Below are 23,889 nucleotides of genomic sequence, written 5' to 3' on the forward strand. Positions count from 1 at the left end.
TTAATTTGTAGATTTTTTTCTGGTTATCAGTGTTTTGCTTAAGACGCAGGGCAAATGCAGCACTTGTGATCATTGCAGGTGCTCGAGAGAAGGTAAAATAAATGTGCAGATCATTGTCCTCTTGGTAAATTACACCCATAACAATTCACTCTCAAGTGAAATCACTGAGGATTGCCATTACTGATTAAAATTAGTTTGGGAAATAGCAAACCAAGCTGTAGGAAAAAAAACAAAAATAAAAACATAGGTCTCTTAAAAATAAGTCTTTATTTTGTTAAAACAAAGGACTGAAGATAGTAGTTACTTTGCTGGACTGAAAATAGTTAAAGGGATCTTTCGATTGTTGTTTATAAATACCACCTCCACAGCGTATAAATACATCTGAAATCCCTCTTTTACACATTTAAGCAGAATTTCTATTAGAGGCTTTAGCATGACACTTAAAATTCCTGTAAACCAACAACACACTCTCACAAACACACACAAAGTCTTTAACTGATGTACATACTACAAGTGATTGCTTCATAACTATTATAAGTCAGATTTAAAAAATATGGCACAGACATATTTACACATTTTTGAGCAGAGCATGTGCCCATCAATACTTTTTCCCTACTTAGTTGCCTTGCTGAATTACACTGTCCTTGGACGCACAAGGCTCAGATTTTTCTGTGTAGCCAAAACACGAGTCTCACGGAGCGTCTAAACTATCAAAATAAACATTAAATGTGTGAAATTCAGTTGGTGAGCACTACAGGTCAGTGACTACACACAAAACAGGCACATTCTCAAATTGTCAAATAACCTAAAAACACATTAAATCCACTACTGTCACAGATAAGAAACCCTTCAAAGTCATCTCTTTTTAAATAACAATCATGGCGATAACTGAATCAGATACATGTGACTCAGTGCTATGTGTGATAGCTTGGCAGGGTGAGTGGTAGACGAGCATAATCCTTTTTCAACTGATAGACGACGGCTTATCCATAAGTTACTCGATAGAAAATTTAAAAACACAAAAACAGCACAGCTATAGGTCCAGGCATTTCAGCATCTCAGGGTCACAGTGATGAGTCACCAGTCTAAATTTTTTAAAAATCTGAAGAATATAAAATAATTTCAGCAACTGGCAAGAAGTGACATTTTCCAGCAACAGACCATCAACACTAGTGGTTCATAAATAAGAATAATGATAATAGATCAGACTCTTTCTTTCCCTGCGCTGGTAATGACCTTCTTACTAGAGCTAATCGTAGACCGTGTTTTTTCGGCTGATACAGACTCACAAAGGCTGATAGGCACTCTGATAACAAGTGTGTCTGACAGTTTGTTTAACACTAATGCACGTTTGAGGTTGTTACAAATTGTCGGAGGCTGGGGTCAATGTGGGTGGGACGTCCTTTTACTCCATGTCATCCTCATCAAAGATAGGTGGCTCAAAACTACACACCTCTTCGTAGGTTAATCCTGCGAGAAACGACAGAGCGTTACATATCAGGGTTTCTATAGGTCATTCTGGCAAATATTGACACCTAAAATATTTTAGACATATGAATACATTTCTACAGATATTTGTTTTTACAGTATTAGAGTTTGTGGGTAGAAAAATGGCATACGTTTCCACTCTTCGATCTCCAGTTCGCGGCTCTCAAAGCTCTGGTCGTACGGCTCAGCCTCAGGCTCGTCGTCTGGGTCGTGGTACTGGGCGAAGTAGGGGTGAGCCAGAGCCTCAGCTGCTGTTATCCGCTTGTCTGTGTCCAGAACCAGCATTTTCTCCAGGAGGTCCACAGCTTAAAAACATGTCGATATAAATCTCAAACAATCCATGGCCCATTAAAAATACTGGTGTCCTGTTATGTAGAGTTTAGATTTTAAACCAATGTTACTCATGAAGAAAAGCCAAAATGATCAGGGGGAGTCTTGCAAAACACAGGGCATGCGCTATAATACAATACAGCCAAGGTTGAGAAAAGCCTGTTTTTCTCTGGTATTACCTTGTGGGTTGGCACCAATGAACACATCCGCAAAGTTCCTCTTGGGCATGTTTGGCAGGGAGCTGATGTAGTTCCTGGCCTGCGAAAACAGATGCAGTAAATCAAATGTCAGCTCCTACTAGCAGCAACATGTCGCCCACATTCACTCCCACCCACTTCATAATGCCAACACATTGTCATGCCACTGATTCTGTCCAATGAAGCCACGAGCATCAAATCATTAATGCTTACGTATTACATTTCTATCTACAGAGGTTAATGTGTTGTATCAAATAATCCTGAATGTATATAAATACTATGAGGAGTAAAAATAGTAGTAGTACACCTGAGGCTGATTGATCTTGTTTTTTTACTGTTTTTCGCGTAAAAAACAATTATTTTTACCCATATTTTTATGGCCTAATGCACCCCAAGATTGTCTTGTTTCCACGTGCATTACACTCATCAGTGCAGTTTACAGTAAACATGAAGAATGTGTTTGTCTGTTTCCTTGTGGTTTCTGACTGCCTGAAGTGAAACACCAGCAGTCAAAAACACACACACACACACACACAGCTGCTGTGATGAAGCTAAGTGTAGCTTGCAGCTAACATGGGATTGACAGCCCTGACGCGCTGCATAATGAAACAAAGATGTGATTGAAACTGGGGCTGCAGGAGGAAAAACACTGTGGTAAGGCACTGTTTTTAAGATGCAGAAGATTCTCTTTACAAATACTGAACTGCAATACATTCTTACTATCTAAACTACTAAAATAGCTCCATGAGAGTATTTTCAGTTTTTAATTTTCAAGAAAAAGTAATGAGCCCAGAGTGTTGTGTATTAAGAAGAGAGCCTGCTATCCTTGTCTGTGATGAGTCTCAACACCATCGACAAAAACACAGATTTATTTTGTCTTACCACTCGTCATTTTCCTGATAATAAACCTCTCAGTATAACACAACAGTTTAGGTTGTATATTATATCATTTAAAATAAAAATAATTACACAAAAAACACGTTGAGAGAAGCGGGTTTCAAGAGATGTGCGACAAAAACAAAGAAAACAACAGAAGAAAGCATCTTTCACACAGAGCTGCGGTTAGTAATCACTGCATCATCGACAGTGGGCTTAGCTATTACACACAGCGTGCATCTTTAATTCTGATGAGACATTTTAATAGCACCCGATTGAAATGACCTTCACCGCGTAAGTTCAGAGCCACTTCTGGAAGTCATTGTTACAATCGCATGCAGCAGGCGTGTCAGACACCACACAATTACTATGATTTAATTGAAAAACTAAAATCTTCAATTGCTGGAAGCAGCTCCTAGAGGCCGTGCTGCTCCTCACACCCCACCTGACCAAAGCGGTTTGAGTGAACTGAGTGATGCTGCCAACCTTAGACTCCCAGGACTCATTAATGTGGCCATTAACACCTTCATTGCCTTATCATTTAAAATAAATCAAATTTCATAAAGATTAACTTACTATCCTGACATCAAATATTACAGCTGTTATTATTCTGTAGAGGATCATGTTGGAAAACTGTCAGAACACTTTGGAGTAAGACTCAGGATAAATATAGCATACTAAGCTAACAGCTGTGTTGCTTTACAAGTAAAGAAAGGTGAGTTATAGCAGGTCTGACTGTCCTCCCGCCCGCTCTGTTGTCTGGGTCTAAAGAAAGCGACTGTGGATCCTGCTCACCTCATGGCTGGGCATCCTGCTTATTAGAGATGCTGGGGGCGTTCCTGTCAGACGCATTATCTGCTGAAGCTGGTTTATATCTATGAAGCTTGTGTCAAGGGGAGTACAGCGACAGAGCAGAGCTGGTTAAGAAGCTGCTTCTCAATCTAACACTGTGCGGGCTGAATTTTAGTTGCACAACAGTGTTATGCTGAAAAGCAAACTTCAAGCTTTGAAGCAAAATGTGACAAAGGTTAACAGCAGAGATTGGCAGATGTAGAGGACACAAACAATATTTTGCATTACAGTCAGTCAGTGAAAGGCAGAACTCAATCACATGTGTAATAGTCATACCACAGCAACCATGAGCAACCTCATTCAAGAAGTTAAAAAGAGGTAGAAGTCAAGTCTCAAACCCACAAAGCTGAAGGGTGGAAAACATGCCGTCAGTTAGGTAGCAGATACATCACGTTATTGCACAGCAGAGTGACAGGTTTGGAGAAGAAAACTGGTTAGAGGAAAACCTTGCGTAACCATGTGAACTCACAGACTCTGAAGATATTTTCATCAAGAGCTCAGGCCCTGGAGTTCCGACGAGCAGCATGATTAGCTTCAACTGATCAATGTCTACCGGCACACGGTAAAGGAAGACGAGATGCTGGACAAGGGAGAGTTTGTAATCTGACCTGTTAGTCTTCATCCTCCTTGTGAAACGTACATCACTTAAAAACCATCTGTGATATTAAATTTCTCGGCATTTACTTGAGACAAAAGAAAAGGCTGCACATAGAAGAGGAGAAGATTAAGCATTTGAAAAGGAAGCTGGCAAAAGTGAAGGCAGTGGACGGCCTTTTGCTGTTTTGCACTTGAATTAAAAGCACAGCCGTTAGTCTGAAAACACTGGCAGGGGGAGAGAAAGATAAACAAAACGTTGAGCACAGATACAGCAGATTGATAGTCCTGTACAAAGACTGGCAGTGGTGCAGGCAGAAAATGGACCTGAGCCAACAACGCATACTGACGGTGTAGGAAGAGTAGAAGCACGCTGCTGGAAGCATTACAGCAAAGGGTATGTGTGGAAAGACGTATAATCCGTGTTACTGTTTTTAACATTAAAAAAAAAACGCCTCAGGCAGAATCATGTTGGAAGAGAAAAGCAGAAAAGCTGGTTTTCATTAGAGGAAACAGAAGAAGCATTTCAGATCAGTTTCTGCTACTGTGGTGGCAAAAAAACCCATCACAAATCAGAACTTCCACAACAATGTCAATGTGTGTTTAGCCTGTTTGATTTGCTATGCAAATGGTGAGTCTCAGCTACATGAGCTCTGTACCTACTGGACTCTCAAATGAAAAGGATACGGTCAGTACCAGGAAAAAGAGTTCTTCCAGTGAGGAGTTCTGCCATTATACACCCCACTGACCAAATATCCACTGAAACACACAGAAGCAGGACACAAATATTAAGTTTCACCTGTCAAACGACTCTTCCATCACACCTTATAGGTGCAAGCAGTCACAAAGACAGATTAAGGGAACTTTCACTTTGTCATGTCATCTACCTGTCATGTTGTAATGCATCCAGTTCAACATGATCTCTGGGGCGCGGTACCAGCGGGTGGCCACATAGCCGGTCATCTCATCATCAGTGTGCCGTGCCAAACCAAAGTCCAAAATCTGGGAGTGGTTGAAGAGCAAAAAAAGCAGAGTTTTTTGCAAAATATTTACATTTTTGGACATTTGTGGATAACCCAGTGTTTTAAATGAGAGCAGGAGTTCACTGACCTTCAGCTCACAGTCTTCATTCACAGCCAGATTACTAGGTTTCAAATCCTAATGGGGGAAAGCCATAAATGTTAATTAGTGTAATTCATTTTAAACTGATGAGCATAATTTTGGATTGACAGCACATCTGTAATCTTGTTCTGGAGGAATATTCCCCCTTTTCACAAGTGAAAACAGATGTGTGGCTTTTAATAGAATAAAAAGCATTGCATCATTAACAGCCCGTAAAAGTCCTGTTTGTGTTTGCACACTGTGGAAGATATCATAAACCCTGACACACTTTATTTATCGTAATAGGGTCAATGACAAAGTGACATTTATCAGACAAAAATCAAACATGGCACTTACTCTATGAATGATATCTGCTGAGTGGATATACTGCAGAGAGATGGAGGAGAAATTGTGTATTAAATTACTTATTCAGATTAAATATGAATTGATTTAGCTCAAGAATAAAATGTCAGAGGCACTGCAGTACAATGTAGTAAAATATTTTTTCCAAAATGTCGAACTATTCCTTTAATAACCTCACCTTCAACCCTCTGAGGATCTGGTATATGAGGAACTGCACATGGTCATCTGTGAGTTTCTGACATTTCACTATGTTGTTGAGATCAGCTCCCATTAAGTGAGTCACGAGATACCTGCCGATCATAAAATCACAGTTTAAATAGGCAGAAATATCGGATGGCATGTCAATGTTTTCTCACTTCATAAAAAGCCAGATGGATATAAATGAAAATATTTGCACTTCCAACATTTATTTTCCAGAGCTGTTTGCAGTCTGAGACTAATTTCCCATATGCCTACGTGAGCTTAAACTGGTTTAGCTGCTACTACTTTTCACTCTCACTGAAAGGCCACGCTCTTCACAAATGGAATATAATTTAACAACAAACACAGATAAATGGGCTTAATGGGACTGCATTAGGGGATAATTCAAATCTAATCCCATGGCTATTTCAAATGCCCAAATTGCACTCATGGAAGAAGTCGAGAGCAGGATGCTACAGTGGCGGTTTTACAGCCAAAATACACAGAGCCATGTGCGGCTTCGTCAGTCTGCTGCTCAACTAACACCCATCTCATGAATACTCTTCTATTCACACACAGAGCAAGGCCTTAAAATAGCACCTAGTTACGCTTGAACTTGTTCACAGCAGCAAACAGGGACACAGACACTCTCCAAAGTTCACCCGCCTTGGAAAAAAAGGGATATAAATAGTGACCTCTGTTTTCCTCTCTCCTATAGAAACAGGAGCATGGCCGGAGCTCTGAGGAGCCTTTCCACAGTGCTGTGACTCAGTCAGTATTTATAGATCAGGGGGGAACGACACTACCAGCACCTGCATATCTGAGATTTTTTCCTGGATATCATACTGCATTCAGAAAATTTCCAATGTTGCAGCCCATGTGCAGATAATAAGAGCCATATTTCCTGCTGACAACCTGCGATTTAGCATTTATTCTTCACACCACCAACCTATTTTCTCTCTCCTTCTTTTCCTTTCTGTTGGGAACCCAGTCTCACACACAGTCTACATGTGTGACCTTGTGTTGCCTTCAATCCTCCATGACATTATGCTAATCTGGGAGGAGGGTGGGGTATCTTGGGAGGGTGGCACAGTTCAACAGCAAACAAAGCCACAACTGCTCAGAGTGTATGGAGGAAGTCAGAGTTTCTATGCATAGTCAAAGTCAAATTCATACATTGCCATTCTGCAAAAGTGCTGTACATTTTGCACCAATTTAGCCCTGCAGGATCAAAGCAGAACTAAAGACATTGCCTTATCAAAACCTGCCACCTACATTACCCACAATGCAATTCGACAGTTTGAGTGTGTTAAAAAGGCAAACTTTAGCATACATAAATACTCTGCATCAGCCCCCGCTCCTGTGACTGACGCCTTTTTCACATTTTGCATTATAATGCTTCCTCTGTGATGTGATAGTAGATAAATCTCAATACAGACATGAATGCACCTGAAACACGACTCATTCTGAGCAGTTAGGAAGGCTTGAGACCACTATGTAGTGTAGCATAGATGCATGGTTTAATGCAGAGGTGGAAACAAACAACACCCCCACTACTATCATAAAAACAGTATGTAATATTAGAATTTTCATCAGGCGCATTTACATCATCTCAAGAAGCACAAAATAAAACATTGACCTTTAGGTAAAAGAGCAGAGGCGCCATTTTACACACCACATCTTATATTAATGAGTGTGGAATCCATCCCGGAACACACTCACTGACTGTCTAATAAACTCTGCAGCATTTATGTGACACAAATAACTTTTTTGTGCAAATGGGTATGGCTGATTTGCATATGCCAAACGCGCATAGTTTTTCTGTTTAGCAGTCATTGCAGTTTCCCAGTTAAAAACCAGGAAGCTCTGTCTCCCAGCCTCAAAATAAGTCGTTCCTGGGTTATGATCTTGGTTTCCCAGTATGGGTTTTTCCTCCTACACAAAATGACATGCATGTTAGGTATTAGCAATAATCCTGCCAATGCTGTTGACCAAGGCCTCAGACATGAAGTGGGTCCCCAGATGCTGCACTGCCTGACACTGCTCCAAAAATGAGTCAAATACTGGGGGCTAATTTTCCATACAAGGTTGTATTGAGTATGAAATCAGAAGTGAAAGGGGAAGTATTCAGTTGAGACACATTTTTACATTGGATGTTTTTACACAGAGCCTGAGCACACACGTCTGAGGACTGAGTCACTGCCTGGCTGTCCACTTCCCATTTCTAACAACTTTCAACATCAAACAATAACTACCTGTTTGCCAGCAAAGCAGATAATGTTTCACAAAGCCAGAAAGCAGGAAGCAAAGGGAAGGAAGCTGGTGGTGAAATAACTCTCGAGCAGCCAGAGTGAATAACTAACAGAGTGGACAGTCTAAGAAATGTTCCACTGTGTTTAGTCTGCTGGCTTGTCTCCAGGTGTTTCCCGGCCACAGCTAGGATTGTTTGCTGCTGAGAAACTAAAGGCTGCAGTTTGTTGAACACTGTTTTTGAATTTTGCATCAACTGTTGCTCAGGTGACTCCAAGCCAAAGGGCAGAGGGAAATCTGGCATGAAGGTAACAACTTTAAACAAGCACATTCAGCTTACACGTCATTGAATTCTTTCAGAGAAGTAGCAGGGCTGAAGACATCTAAGAGGCCAATCACCTGCAATAATGTGAAAACAACAAGTTAAAACACAAAGAACAAATTAAACTTAAGTAAGTTTCTTTTTAAGTAAACACATTGTGGGGCATTGAATCACACAAACAATAGTTTTTTTCATGCCTGTTCACCACCACTAGAATGAAGAGAAACCAGTCAACTCACATTTTCATGTTTCATGTGCTTAAGCAACCGCAGCTCTCTGTATGTTCTCTTAGCATGGATGATCGACTGAAATGGTCGAGAGAGCTTCTTCACAGCTATCTTCAAACTAGTCTTCTCATCGAATGCAGAACTGTTAAAACACAGTGGACAAACAAACAAATAAATCTCATCAGTAATAACAAACATTCACCATAACTCTACTAACATGTATACGACCATTTCTACCAGCATGAACTGATTTAAAGAATAAAACCTACATGTGATGAAAATCTGCTGAACGCTTTGAACTAGAAATGAACTTGAAAAGAAGCAAGCTTGTCATTTTTAGGCAGATGAGAAAAACGGTTTTGGCTCACAATGGGCTGAGTTTGCTCTCAAAACCAAATTATGTGCAGTAAGAGCTGCTGAAGGCTCGGAAAAGGGTGACATCAGCAGAAAATGTCATCTCTCAGCAGACAGGGGGCAGCTCTGTAGCCTGCAGTCTGTCCTGCACCCGAAAGGCTGACTTTTTCTAACTGAAACCCAATACTTCCTCCTGCTCCGCTCACTTCACCTAACTGTCTGGACTTGTTAACCACTGTGACCAGGAACACATCAATATCACAAGTTGTTTATGCTGGAAAAAAAAATAAAAATTGTCATCCACTATATCAACAAGCATTTTTGTCCTTCTTGAGTCTTGATACAAATGTGAGTGCACGTGTATCAAACTATTAAAACATGCATATGTTTAGTCTGCTTTTACCTTTAAATCTATGTAAATGGAAATTCCACAGCAACCAAATATAGATAATCCAAAAAAAAAAATCCAAAGACAACAAATGTACATTCCCAAGAGAGAAACTTAGTGTTCAACCTCAAAGAAATAAATCACCTATCAAAAGTAAAAAAGGGGTCTTCCAGAGGACTCTGTCAGCAGTTACATGTAAATAAAAAATGAAATTGCTCCCAAACGTTGGGTCAGTGCCTTACATGAATAAGAGGCAACTTGAAAAAGACCTTTGGATAAAAGCACTGTGTAAATGCAGCCCATTTCCTGGTCCATTAATGAATAATGCTGATGTACTAAACATTCGCGGATTGAAACACCTCAAGGTTATTTTAGATTATATCATTCTGCATAAATGCATCTCAACATTGTACAACTCAGTTTATCAAGGCCACATATTAAAAAAGTGCAGTTCCAATATAACTAAACTGGTCAGAGATTCACAGTAGAAATAATGTAAACACTGACAATATAAGCCAGTATACTATTATAAAGAGGGGGAAAAAAAACAATCAGAGTCAATGCACTGGTGAGCAGACAGTAATCTGACCAGCAACAGATTATCTTATTGCCCAGCAACAGCACAGCTGTCCACTTCCATTTGCAAAATAAACATCTGCCCACTAAATCAAGTGCACCACTGACAATGTTGTGTCCTAGATAGAATAAGCACAACCCTTTTAATCACCAGGCTAATGCAAAGGGTCTATCCTGGGAATCAAGATGCACGACACCATCGCCACTGTAAATGTGTTCACGGTTTCTGAAAACATTCACTGCAAAGCTGCTGAAAAGATGAGAAGTTATCGAGATGTTTTCATTAAGGTGGGAGGACAAACTGGCATGATACTCATATTTTGATGAGACTATCATTAGCCATTTGTTTTGGACTTAAGTCATACAACTGTCTGAACTAAGGCTGATTACCATATAAACCATACCAATCAACCAATTTCTTTTTTATAATTAATAGATTAATGATTTACAGAAAACCAGTCAAACAGAAAAACAAAACATTCTCACATTTAAGAGCCTGAAACCAGCCATTTTTCATTATTTAACTATTCTATGTGAGTCAAAGCAAATTTGAGATCATTTATCTTTTATCTTCCTCGCTATTTTATCAACATCTCCAATTATTTTTACTGAGGCATCAGTTTCGATTTAGTATCTATATGAAAGCATCAATAACAGAAATATTACCACATCACCATCATGAGGGCAGTGAGTCAAAACCACACACAACAATATCTGTTACCCTCATCCCAACTTACTTTTTACTTACGTTTCATCACCTGTTGGTGGGACTTTACACCAATAATGTCAATTAAATCTCTTTTTCCAAAACAAATAACATTAAAGTAAGCTCCGGGAAACAAACCCTGCAGCTGCAGCGTGTGACTAATAAAACAATACCTGTTAGTTATTCGTTAGGGCCGTGACTGTAACATGCCCAGTGATCAGATAGAGACTTTTTCAAAGAGTTCAACATTAGTGCAAGTGAGCAGCTTCCTGCAGTGTGGCTTAAAAGTGAATATCTGCGAAGTAAGACGGGTTAATTACCCGCGTGGGATAGTTTTACGTGTGGATAATACGAGATAGATAACAAGTCAACAGGTTTTCTTGTTGAGGGGGACATCGTGGCTCACCCTAGCTAGCCAACAGTCGGGACTAGCTAACCTAACTTTAGCATCTGCAGCGCAGGCCTCGTCTAAATGAATGGAGGTTAAGTTAGGTGACCAACACAAGAAGTGATTTACCTAACGGATCCGTAGGCGCCAGAGCCCACCGGAGACAGGTTTTGGTACCGCTCCGGGACTTCCCATATGGTCTTGTTGACTTCCTGTCGATAAAACACGGGTCTCTCTTTCTGCGACATTCCTGCAGAACTCACTGCCGACCACCGACCTGACATACCGCTCTGAGGTGGGAGCTCCGAGCCGTGCAGCCTGCGGGAAACTTCCCCAAAGTTGCGAAAACAGACGATAAATCAAACGTTTGTTGTCGTTACGGGACTGTGAATAACCAAAAGTTAACGGGGCTGACTTCTTGGCCAAATGTTGCAGACTCACCCTCTGCTAAACGCCCGTTTTCAAACCTTCACTCTATTTGTTCCTCACTCGGCTCCCCGAGATTTCACCCCGCTTGCAACACTTCACCAAATCTCGCGAGAAAACGGGACAGCAGAAACCGAAACCCGTGCTGCTTTCAGGGGCTACAGAAGAAAATACGAAACGAGAACACTCTTCAACACAGTCGTGGAGTTAAAAAACGACAGTCAGTGGCGGAATAATTATTTAGATCCTTTACTGAGACAGTGAAAGTAGCAGAAAAAAACTGTATTATAGGTAAAAGGTTATGCTAAAGTACAAAAATATTTTCAGCGAAATGTACTTTAAGTATCACAAGTAAAAGTATTCATAATTCAGCAGACTGACCTTTGTTATTTTACAACTTCATATTATGGTTTGAGTGAATATTACTAATGCTTTAAGGCGTAGCACTTCAACTGTGCAATATCTTTATTCAGAACAACCTTACTTTAATGTGCAATACTTTTCATATCCCTCCTCATATTTCCCCTGTGTATATTGTTCCAATTTTGTACTTCATCTTGTTTAAATTCTACATGTTTTTTATATCTGTTTATATCACTGTCTACTGGTTTAATATTCATTGTTTTGTTGAATGTTCTACTTTTGCTGGCCACTTGCTTGGGACTAATAAACGAATATCTTATTTTTTCTTAATTGGGGTGGTCATGGTGGAGTTAAGTTTTTTATATCTATATAACAATTTTATATACTGCTTGGTATGTAACATATAATAATCTATTATCGCTTTATGAATTTCAGACTCTTAAGTAACTAGTATCTGTAGCTGTCAAATAAATGCATAAAAGGGGTGAAAAGTACATTTGTACTCGAATTGTAGTGAAGTAAAAGTATAAAAACGTATTAAGTACGTAAGCGCAGTAGATTTGCTCAAATTCACTTTGTTTGTATTTTTCTTAATCAGACCAACAACCACAAGTTAAGTCAAGTTAAATCAACAGTAAATGAAAACACATATAATCACATGAAATAGTAACAAAATGTATTATATAACATAGTGATGTGAAGTGATATAATTATATTCATGCTATGTGATATGAGCTCACAAAAAGCGTCTGAAGGCAGCAGCAGAGGTCATTTCTAAATCCTGCAGACACACATTTCATGGTGTTTTGCAATGTTTTTACTAAAACATTATGATATCATTATCTTAGGTGAAGCAGAAACAGTTATTAAAAGCTGTAGTAATATATATCACATATTGCTAAGACTGAACAGGATGGCTGTACTAATGAAAAACAGGATAGCCTAATAAAAACAAAAGAAAATAAATAGAAAAAGAATGAAATACACAAAGTTATGTAAAATGTAAATATTCTCACACATCTACAACAATTGTAATTTTATCCACTTCATCCATCATTGGGCCTTGGAAATACAGAATATCCCCAATATGGAGACTTTGTATTGCAATTTGGCAACCCAACATATGACAAAAAATAATACTAAACAAAAATGGTCACTCTTTATATTATATCTCCTCCAGTAATCTTTTGAAATTAATTATATGAATCCAGCAGCTCATCTCAGTTTTCTGTGTCCTCGTCTGTTCAAGCTGCATTGATGTCAAAATAAAATTTAACACTTCATCTGCGCTTTGGTAGCACCATCTGTTCAGCCTCTGGATTAAGCTTCATCTGAGTCTTCCTCCTCTCTTTGCTGGCGTGAAGATGATGACTTAAGTGGAACAGAGTCAAATCCATCTGATGTCCTCTGAAAAAACATTGATAATAACACAAAGCATAAAAGGTTGCCTCAGGTGTGTGTGTGTGTGTGTGTGTGTGTGTGTGTGTGTGTATGCAGGGGTTACTGACCTCCCGTGAGAAGGACTTAATTTTGGTGAAGAAGGATTTCTTGGTGAGGTCCATGAGGTCGTCCTCTGCATCCTCTCCCTCCATTATTGCACAGCTGTCTGCAGTGGGCAGCTCACACTCTTTACCCCCAGAGCTCATCATCAGCTTGGAGTACTTATACTGCAACCTGCAGACAGAGTGACAAGAACAACATCTTGTCAACCTAAATCACAGTTTCCATACTATTAGTTTAGCTTTAATCGTATTTATTGGTATGACATATCAATGCCAAAGGAAATGTGAAGCTCAGTGGACTCACTTGCGAGTCTTCTTCCAGAAATAGCAGCTGATGCTGATGAGCAGCACAGCAGCGATCGTTCCCGTGGAAACGCCAAACTTCAGCCAGAAATCCAGAGTCACACAAGCATTGACTTTTTGTGCTGGCAGTGACTCTCCGCCGTAACACTGCAACGGCTGCTGCCACACGTAGGTGGTTCTCTGAAACACAAACACAGATAGACAGGTTTGTCTTGGCCACATGTCAGTTGACAATTTGAATCCTAATGTTTTCACTCTGTTTCTCACAGGAATAGTTCAACATTCTGGGAAATACACGAGAACAGGCAGAAACAGCAAGCATGGCTCTGGTTGTTGCTCCCAGTGAACAAATGATGATGAGGTTTTGGTAGGTTGAATTTGTTACCTTAGGACAGAGCCAGGGTAGCTATTTCCCTCCGTTTCCAGTCTTTATGCTGAGCTGAGCTAACATCTGCTAGCATACACTTTACATTTACTGTACAGACATTACTATGGTATCAACCTTCTCATCTTACTAAGCGTATCTTTCAAAATGTCAAACTATCCCTTAAAATCTCTCCATAAAAGTTAGATAAAACTTTATTTATCTGCGTGTTCCAGTTCTTCACTGTATCTGAATCACACGTACACTAACTTAGGTGCAAGGTGACCCTCTATGGTGCTTAATTATCATATGATACGGCAAAATTACATCATCTAGTTAATCATTTTGTTATTTTTTTTCCTGTAGTCCAGTCTGACATGATTTACATTTTAATAGAATATTAAACTCCACACAACTAGAGTTTGTGATGGTCCTGTGATGGATTTGAGGGGTCGTAGAAGGAAAATTATTTTAAGTCAGTATGTCCATGCCTGCCCATACCTGTATTCCCTGGATACAAGCGCTGACAATCTCTCTGTAGTGGTTTTTGGTGCAGAGTGGACATGCATGCTGGCTCTCCCACAGAAAGTGGAAAGTACAACCATCGCACGTCCCCTCTGAACAGTTACTGTGGAGGAAAAGCAAGTGAGAGTCGTTAATACAAGCTTTACGTGATGAAAATGATCTCCAAGGAGTCACTTTGTCTGTGGTTGAAATTCACAGAAATCAGTATGTGATGTGTTGCTGTTGTAATATACTATGTGTGTCACGACAAATGACAACTCTTGTGAGGTCAAAAGTTGAGCTTGGTCAAAGTGAAAGATACCTTGGCAGCGTGATGTGGTCTTTAGCGGTCACTGTGGGGTTGCATCTCAGTCTGATGGCGGCTGACCTGCCTTGTTTACAAGCCTGAGTCGCCTCACTGGACCTGCAAACATCACAGACATGACAAACATAAAGGTCTTAACTTCCAGTGAGTGATATATCAAATATATTTGTTATATTTCATCATTGAACACAAGATCAAACTTTCGGCATCAAATATTTACAATAAAAAACATGGAATTGAAAACGGCTCAATGAAAGAATGGAACAAAATATCTGATCTTAGTTACTTGTAATAGAAAATGACATCTGGCAGGCCAGACGCTGGGGGAGACAGCCATTTTGGAGAGGAGACGCTACCCAGGGTTGTGTCTGTAGTCACACCTTCAAAATAAGACGACATGTTTGGCTAGGCTAGGATTGATATTATTTAGCAGTTATTTGGTACTAAATGAAAGTTTGGGAGAAATTTTGTTGCAGAGAAAGTTCTTTAAAAAACCACAAATGTCAACCTCATGGTGGTACAAGTGGTAAAGTCAGATCACCATAATCATTAGGATTCATCCTCTGGGAAACATGAATATCTATAAAGAATGTCATTGCAATTTATCCAATGGTTGTTGAGACACTTCAGTCTGTGTAAAATGTGCTAAAAAGGGAAATATTAGAGAAATTAAACACACTGTAATCTAGCAGAATGTTTTCTTATTTTGTACCCCAGTAATAAAAACAACCCATTAGATTCAGCTTTTGACGGCAGAGATTATTTGACACTTTAACAACAAACATAAACTCTCATTTGCAGTAGTCGATGGCTGCAGCATTCAGTCCATACCGATGAGTGAGTCACCAATAAGGAAAGACTGGGAGGACACCACGCTCTGACTCCTGATGTCAGAGGGAACCACAGTGGACTGACAGATGTAACCTTTGACCTCTCTCCCACTGGCTGTCACATTGTCCACACAGGTTGCAGGTACTCTTCCCTGTAAGAAGATTAAAATGCACGTCAAACAAAACTTTTTACAAAAACCAAAGTCATGAGGACCACAGCTTCTCACCTCTTTCCCACACAGACCCAAATTAAAGCGATGGAAGTATCGCAGGCCTTTGCTGGAGAAGCGGGGGCTGCTGTGGAAGCCGGTGACGTTGGCCAGCGGAGAGAAGTCGTAGTGCAGCAATCCTCCTTTTGTGTGCACGTCTAACGTACAGTCACTGAAACAAGCTGTGTAGGCCTGGAGGATGCAGAGGAGGGTACATTCACATAATACATCATACTCTGTTTCTGATATTAGCTGGCATATACATGCAGGTACATTTGTGTCCTCAACAGGCCTGCATGCAGTTATGCACTAATAGATTTAGTCAGGGCTTCGAATGTGGAGTTTTAACCGGATCAGGCCCCCTCAGGTCATCAGGCAGAGGTCTGTGTCTGTATGTCTGTGTGTGTGTGTGTGTGTGTGTGTGTGTGTGTGTGTGTGTGTGTGTGTGTGTGTGTGTGTGTGTGTGTGTGCTTGTTTGGTTGCACTTTGTTGGGTATGTGCAGGATTATTGTTTTGTGTTTGTATTCTACTCATGTATGTTGCTCACGTTTAAAGTAACATTTTCAAATTTTTGCCAGTTCACCAGTGATGAATTGTGCTATATAAATAAAATTGCCATTGCCATTTTTCAGTCGAAAAGATTTTGTCTCCTTTACCTTGTTTCTGTCTGTGTTTGGTCCACACTGAACGCAAGCGGCCTCTCCGACAGGCTGATCGGCCCTGATGAAGGTGTTCGACGGGCAGCTCTTACACACTCCTGTCCCACTGACCATGTAGTGTCCCGGTGGGCAGGGAACACAGGCGGAGCCGGAGTTAGCGGAGCTCAGGGCACAGCGGCGACACTGAGAGGCCACTCCTTCGATCACGTTGGTGATGTGGATGGAGTAGATCTTTGCAATATCACCACTGTATTTCCTCTCCTGAGGGAAGAGAAACGTAATCTGTCATTCACCTGTTGGGTCACTCTACACACAGTGTAGTGGTCTGGGCTGCTTACAGGAAATTGGTAATATTTAAAATCTACTCCTATTTTTTACTTAGTTTTCATGGCCCACACTTAAAAGACCAGACTTTTTCAAAGTGGACACACAGCTCCAGACTGCCCTCTAGAGTTCAGTGCAACAACTGAGGGAAATCTCACAGTTGGTGCAAAACACTCCACAAATTAGCAAAACCAAACAGTCTGCTACAAACTGCCACAGCAGTCTCCCATAACAAACTCTAGTGATAATCTAAACATTTACAGTATTCATTAATTTAAAATATTCACAATATCTATCTCTAAATGTGCTGCTCCGTCTGCTTGCCCTCTTGCGAATCATAAAAACCTTCATAATAGCTAACATGTCAGGCTTCCTCTCACATGCACCCATAGGTCTTAGCATGATGTTTTTACCCCCGTCGCTGACAGAGCTTTTAAAGCAGAGCTTACAAATTCTGGCACAGAAGCAAAAGAGAAGAATCAATAAGAGATTGTATAACAACATGTATGTATAAAGTACAAGTATATAAACACAGACACAAAGTGCATATACTAAAAAATACCATAAGACCAGGCTTGTATGAGACTTATATGACAGACTACTGTAACATTGGCTTTGGCTGTCTGGTAAGAAGGATGGATCACGGTGCCTTGAATTGTTGGATTTCTCTTAAATAAAGAGTTTAGTCTTGACCTGCTCTATATAAAAAATGTCTTGAGATGTTTGTTGTGAATTTGGCCCTACATAAATAAAGATTGATTGATTGAAAATGATAATAATAGAATAAAGTGCTGCTTGAAATTTCTTCCTCTGCATATTACTTTAAGAATTATTTTTAAGGCAGAGAGAGTGAAGCTGTTGGAAGCCCCAGGCATCGAGAGTGATGTTTTGGAGATAGTGTCTCACCATGTCAAATTCCTCTGTACGTTGAAACGTCCAGGTGAAGCTGACGGTGCTGTTCCTCTGGATGAGGTAGGAGTATGACTGCTTCCTGTTGCTGCCAGTCCACTGCTCCACCACATCATTATTCCACTGAGTATAACCCTGCAGAGAAATACACTCACCTCTTCTAGATATATTCATCTATACACATTCACTCTGAAGCATGTATGCAGTCACATTTTCCCTCACCGCCAAGAAGTAAAATTTGCAGTCAGCTGTGCAAATGGTCTCAAAGACAAAGGTGATGCGAGATAGTTCACTTCTTTCATTGTCTTTGGCCACGGACTGAGGCAGCCTGTGGAAACAAGTGAGACTTTAGTCAGCTTTTCCAATTCGGATGTAGTTTACGCATATATAGACTTTTATGTGGGATTCCTTTAAGGGATATGTTTGACTTCACCTGTATCCAGAGACACTGAGTGTGAGCATCATGTAGTCTGTGTCCAGATCCCCGGGCGTGGTGTACACATACTCCCCCGCCACCTCCCATGCTGTGAATACAAACACATTAGTATGTTACACTTCTCTCCTCCAGATAATTAATTTTTGGGTGTTCAATTGTGCCGTCTCTTTTGTAATTCTGGTACCCCTCTGAGTCTCACCTGTGATGTGGTTGGAGTCGCTGAACTCTCTGTGGAAGATGGAGCTCTTCATGTTGCTCGGCATCGTGTTCCACCACTTGTACTCGAAACCCACAACCGGCTCCATGCCAACTGGGCACTTTGTACAGGCTGTGGGTGAATAATGCGTTATAAGGCCACAGCGTACATGCACTAAAAACTGGATAATTAATCAGGAAATTTGATGGTATTATCATTTACCATTAAAGAGGAAGGGAACTGCAGTAGTGATTGATTTGCAGTGCTGCAGTTTGTTGTCCTTATACTGAACACACTTAATGTTTTTCTGTCATTTGTGTCTGGACTTGGATAACAGTTCAATATATTTTTTTAATATATATATATCACTCTGGAGTCAGAAATTCTAATCAGTTTAGTGATTTTTACAGTTTTGATGAGTGTGCATGTATGACAGTACAAATTAAGCCCCTCAGTTGGACATACATGTAAGATAAGAGGAGCATAAGGAGTGTACTGATTCTGCACCTGTTCCATTTGAGTAGAAACCTTTGAGGCAGGGTTCACAGGTGGAGGAGTTGGTGACAAAGAAACCCGGGTTACACGGAGGACAGGTTTGCTTCTCCCCTGATGCAGGCAGTTTCACCGCTCCTTCAACAGTCTCACTGCAGATCTTAGGCTCGATCCACTTGTACATGAGCTGAGTCTGAGACACACAGAAAGCCAAGCATGAACGAAGCTGCCAGGGGCCCTGAGGATCACACCATCAGCCCAGACCATTTATATGTAAAGAAACCTGATAGTTACAGCAGATGGCTGCTAGCAGGATTTACAAAGTGAAATCTCGCTCTGTGTTCACCTCTACTGACCGCTGCCTCCACACACATCATGCGAATTTCTACGTTACCTTTCCCTCAGAGTCACAGGGAGTGTGGGTGTAGAAGTAGTCACTGTTGATACATGCAGGTCTCTGTTTACAGCTCCCTGAGCCAGCCTCTGGCAAAATAGAGACCAAGCGAGGACGAGGAAAAACACACAGCTCACATTAAGATCCTGCGATAAGACAAAACTCACACACTCTGTAACCATTTAAGCAGTAAAAGCAGCATTTGCATTGTAAGTTGCAATGTGTGTGTGGCACCTTACAAATAAGCAATGGTTGTAAATTTAGACATCCACAAGAACTAGGTCAAGTGTAAGAGCATGCTGGTCAATATGCACACCTGCATATGTGTCTTGTTCACACTGATGGCAAACAGTGGCACCCTTGTTGGAGTAGGTTTCAGCAGGGCAAGGGGTGCAGCGGGCAGATCCTGGTTTTGCACTGTGGGTGCCAGGTTTACAATGGAAACACTCTGATGTGTAAGCCACCCCTGAAAGAAAACCATCAATCAACTTGTAATCATTAACAGGAAAATGGAGTTAAGGAAAGAGCAAATGTTTAAAACTGCTGCACATGACACAGTTACAGGCGATAATCTACCTGAGATGGCAATGTTTCTTAACAGCACAGGTTTGACAGCACTGCCAAGCAGAGCATACGTAGTCGTTCTCCAGTACAGAACATTGCTGCCGCTGCTCAGCTCAACCTGCACGGAGAATGTGAACAAGAGAAAGGAATAAAACAATTCATCCAGATGCCAGCAGGTGTAATGAAGCTACACTCAGTCAATAGACAAACCCTGAATTTGCTCCAGTTGCTCTCAGAGATCTTCATCCAGCGACGGTCAGAGTCTGTAGACTGACACTGGTCATTCTGAACCTACAGGAGGTGGAACAGCAAGCCAGAAGTTACCAGATTTCCCTCTAAAAACAAGAGCAGTCTTTGTCAACATCACCAGTCCTTTTAAAAACACTTACATAGAACTCAAAGTAAATGCTGCTGTCAGGGTAGAAATATTCAAAGGACACAGTTCCAGGTTTCTTCAGGCTGACAGCATAGGAGAGCGTTGCAGTGCACTCGTCTGTGTTTGAGGCTACAAAATCACCTTTTGGTGTCCAGGTTGAGCTGGAGAGACATCAGCAGCAGAAACAGTTTGATGAGCTTCTTGAAACTAAGGAACTGACTAATCAATGAAATGGAGACACATGAAAAAAACTGGTTTTTGAAATAAAAACAAGTGAGGCGCGTACTAACTTGGAGCAGTCTGTGTCGGCATCCCCGTCGTTCGTGTTCACCCCGTGGGTGACAAAACCAGACGGCATGCTATCCCACTCATCAAAGGCCACGCTGGTGCCCAGAGAGTAAGTGCCTGCAGCACACTTCTGGCACTGCTGCGACTGCATGTCGAGGAACTCCCCCTCGTTACAAGAGAAGGCTATAAGAGGAAAAGAAAGAATCACCAGCAGATTCATTTCAACTATACTATTCACAGGACTTTCGGTTGTTCCCACATGGACATACAGGTACTTACATAACTGTGTATTGAGAATGAAAGGGTGTGAGGATTTTAGTCTACTTTTAAATGACACCTCCTCATTAAAATTAACATGTTTGGATAGATGTGTTCTTTTAACAGGCATTACTGCTGCCAAAAAGATGCTGGCTTTATATTATATATACGCTCAATGGATTCACACACATACTGATAAATTTAAATCAATATGGACCTATTTGTGGCAGGAACCATGCATGGTGGTGGAATAAATCAGTCTGTATAAATCTGTACAAATCAGCATGGCAAGCAATGGTAGATGAAATCTAAAAATTACCATTTGTGTTTATTGCTATATTTTGGATCCTTGTGTCCGAAAAAGGTTTATATGGAAATCCAAGTGTGTGGGGTGAGTCGCCACCAGGTTACTTTTTGATTTGTTATGTTTCCTGCTGTATTGTTGCTTTATATTGCATCTTGTTTGTGTGTATCTGAAGCAAAAGAGGAAGAAGAGGAATGGAAAAGAAAGAGGAAAACACAGAAAAAGTTGAAATTTTGAGGTAGATGTGGATTGCAGGGAACAGATAGAGGATGAAATAGTAACAACTGTAATAAAATGTAATAAAACACATTAGAGCCGTAATGCAGACTGAGGGTTTGCAGAAAATGAGTGAAATGTATAAAATGAGAAGCAGGACACTTACTGCACTGAGTGCCTTTGATTGGATCTGGCAGGCCGGTGCATGTGTCAGCTTTGTTGGGAACTGCCACTCTCCATCGTGACCCATGAACGTCACACTCTGTGTACTCAAAGTGATAATCTGACTGCAGGGACAAAACACAGGTGTGAGTTTCACACAGCTAGAGAAAAACTACATGTATTAAATGCATGTACATCTCCTGATTTCACTCACACATCAAGATACATCAAGTAAGTCAGCATACGTGTGAGAAGCAAATAGAGCAGTTATTAAAAAGAGGTCACCAGATTGTTTTATACCTCTAGATTTCCTTTCCAAAACTAGGCAAGCCTCTTTTCCAAATAAAAGTCGGTGCTAATATTTGCCCAGGAGGCTCTCTCAACTGTTGTTTTAATCTCACTCATCAAGGATGTGCTGCAATTCTGCACCAGTAAAACTCCCTTCAGGGTTTATTTACTTTGCCAAGGGGGAGACATGCTGATTCATCCAGTCCTTTTGTAAACATTTAATTTCAGTGTTGTCACAGGACTTTGGAGACAGCAGGAGTTCAGGTGCAAAGCTTTAATGCTGTATTTGTCTGAGGTGCTTCGACGCCCTTTGGAGATACTTAGAGTAGGTGACTGATAAACGCCGTCCCATCCGTAATGATGTAATTTGGGATGGGACAGAGTGTTAAAAGCTGTCTTGTTGGCCTGACACCTTCTGAAACAAGTCATGAATACTGACTGACTGGACACACAGTGCAATCTTGGTCAACAGCAGGCTGTAATATTCCAAGGAAAGTCACTCAGGGGACCAATCCAAGACCACACACTGCCTTGTGGGATTAATATTTAACAGAAACACCGCAGCAGCAGTGGCAGCAGCACTCCTCTGGATCTATGTTCTGCATTAGAGCTGCGACATTAGCTGCGGATTGGGTATCAGATGAAAATGGGCCTGGGTGGGGGGATCTGGTGTAAAAATGCATCAAACTGGAGATGTCCTGTAGCCTAATCGCCTCCTTTAAACAAACATGAGGAAACCAAGGTAACAGGACATAATGACCGCGGTGCTTCATGGTCAACAGGCTAGCATGGAAACACACTCACCTGATGGAAGTAGCTGCTACCTGAGCTTCTCCCCCAAATCATCATCATCTATAAGCCCAGTGGACTCAACATAAAAGACTACAGGACTCTTTTGCTTACTTTTCCCACTGATATCTTAATTCTCTGTAGCAATGTTCAAAGTACGCTGATTAAAAAGAAATGCTTTGAGTATTATCAAACGGTACACTTTTATGCAAATTTAAAACAGATATAGACATGCAAGGAGAGCACAGCAGTCAGGGTAACATATGGAAAACCTGTGAAAGAAGGGTGTGATAATCAAAGCAACACTGAAGTGAACCGAGGTGACTAATGTAATGCAATTCAAACACTCACTGGCGAAACATATGTTCATTACCCACACACACAATATGTTAAGTGTTTTAATAATTCTGCTAAAATCAACACGACTGTATCGTGCCAATTCAAACGTACATTTTCATCATTTGTATTTATTTTAAAGCATAAAGTCATTCCTCTAATGATACACTTTAAATACTGTAACAGGTTTCTTTGAATCATCAGACATGTGTGTGACTGGATGAAGCTCAAGTGGCTTTAGATCATATATCTTTCAAATGTTGCATGTCTCACAACAACAAATTTCATATTTTGCCGGATTTAAATTATATTTGCACCTGTTGATCATACATAAGCAATGTATGCACTAAAACCTTATAATAATAGGATCAATGGACACTTATGACTAGTTTTAGCTTTGGTTGGGTCATTAGAAATAGAAAATGGTGAAATGTCCTCACCTCTTTGCACATGGGCAAATCCGCAGAGGCCTGCGCAAAAAGCAGCCATAGGAAGAGGTGGCTCAGGTGTGTCGGGCCTCGCTGCATCGTCGCCTCCTCTCAGTGCTGAAGTGATGGAGGAGCGGAGGGCCGACCTCAGGTGCTGCTGCCCGCCCTGCGGCTGGAGGCGCGGCTTCGCACTGAACGGTGAACAAATGCTGGGAGGTGATTGGTGATGGTAACTGTTTTTAGTCTGAGGCATCCTTAAATGCACGAATGAACAGGCTGGCGATTATTTTACCTGCCTTCTGCCAGAAAACTGTGGACATTTACTGTATAGGTGGGCTTTAAGAAAAAAATAACTTAAAACAATTGCGGGTTTAAAATGTATTATAATATATCGTATAAATTGTTTATTTTAAGGCAGTAAGTGGCCATTTCGACATTTTCAGAAACACACC

General features: G+C 40.7%; 2 protein-coding genes across 7 annotated transcripts; both read right to left on the reverse strand.

The window, feature by feature from the left end:
- Nucleotides 1-248: 248 nt before the first annotated feature.
- mapk14a (mitogen-activated protein kinase 14a) lies at nt 249-11,718 on the reverse strand. Of its 6 annotated transcripts, none has more exons than XM_070839343.1 (12): nt 11,634-11,718; nt 11,322-11,520; nt 8,793-8,922; nt 8,572-8,630; nt 5,980-6,091; nt 5,796-5,825; nt 5,225-5,495; nt 5,025-5,096; nt 4,213-4,292; nt 1,998-2,076; nt 1,620-1,793; nt 249-1,470 (listed from the first exon to the last, which is right to left on the reverse strand). In XM_070839343.1, the coding sequence occupies exons 2-12, from the start codon at nt 11,474-11,476 to the stop codon at nt 1,406-1,408; spliced, it is 1,227 nt and encodes a 408-aa protein (XP_070695444.1). In that variant the 5' UTR covers nt 11,477-11,520; nt 11,634-11,718; the 3' UTR covers nt 249-1,405. The 6 variants fall into 6 exon arrangements, with proteins under 6 accessions (XP_070695444.1, XP_070695443.1, XP_070695448.1 ...); XM_070839342.1 differs by having other exon boundaries at nt 11,608-11,692; XM_070839347.1 differs by lacking the exon at nt 4,213-4,292 and adding an exon at nt 3,687-3,766 and having other exon boundaries at nt 5,225-5,339; nt 5,448-5,495; nt 11,322-11,675.
- Nucleotides 11,719-13,089: 1,371 nt separating this feature from the next.
- Nucleotides 13,090-23,536, reverse strand: elapor1 (endosome-lysosome associated apoptosis and autophagy regulator 1). The gene is made up of 22 exons (XM_070839361.1): nt 23,450-23,536; nt 21,601-21,721; nt 20,659-20,839; nt 20,382-20,529; nt 20,203-20,283; nt 20,005-20,110; nt 19,745-19,894; nt 19,429-19,517; nt 19,050-19,227; nt 18,546-18,674; nt 18,344-18,434; nt 18,133-18,238; nt 17,908-18,045; nt 16,675-16,938; nt 16,037-16,210; nt 15,811-15,961; nt 15,266-15,359; nt 14,977-15,078; nt 14,652-14,778; nt 13,788-13,966; nt 13,490-13,655; nt 13,090-13,388 (listed from the first exon to the last, which is right to left on the reverse strand). The coding sequence occupies exons 1-22, from the start codon at nt 23,534-23,536 to the stop codon at nt 13,302-13,304; spliced, it is 2,949 nt and encodes a 982-aa protein (XP_070695462.1). The 3' UTR covers nt 13,090-13,301.
- Between the last annotated feature and the right edge of the window lie 353 nt (nt 23,537-23,889).

This window comes from Pempheris klunzingeri, chromosome 11 (assembly GCF_042242105.1).
Source record: "Pempheris klunzingeri isolate RE-2024b chromosome 11, fPemKlu1.hap1, whole genome shotgun sequence".
NCBI classification, from domain to species: domain Eukaryota; kingdom Metazoa; phylum Chordata; class Actinopteri; order Acropomatiformes; family Pempheridae; genus Pempheris; species Pempheris klunzingeri.

Coding starts and splice junctions, on each gene's coding strand:
- mapk14a (XM_070839343.1), bottom strand. CDS start 11,476: ATGTCAGGTCGGTGGTCGGCAGTGAGTTCTGCAGGAATGTCGCAGAAA. Junction 5,826..5,979: donor AGATCCTCAGAGGGTTGAAG/GTGAGGTTATTA, acceptor ATCTCTCTGCAG/TATATCCACTCAGCAGATAT. Junction 5,097..5,224: donor GATGCATTACAACATGACAG/GTAGATGACATG, acceptor TGTGTGTTTCAG/TGGATATTTGGTCAGTGGGG.
- elapor1 (XM_070839361.1), bottom strand. CDS start 23,536: ATGCAGCGAGGCCCGACACACCTGAGCCACCTCTTCCTATGGCTGCTT. Junction 21,722..23,449: donor ATTTGCCCATGTGCAAAGAG/GTGAGGACATTT, acceptor TTGTCCCTGCAG/TCAGATTATCACTTTGAGTA. Junction 18,239..18,343: donor CTCAGTGTCTCTGGATACAG/GTGAAGTCAAAC, acceptor TTGTTTCCACAG/GCTGCCTCAGTCCGTGGCCA.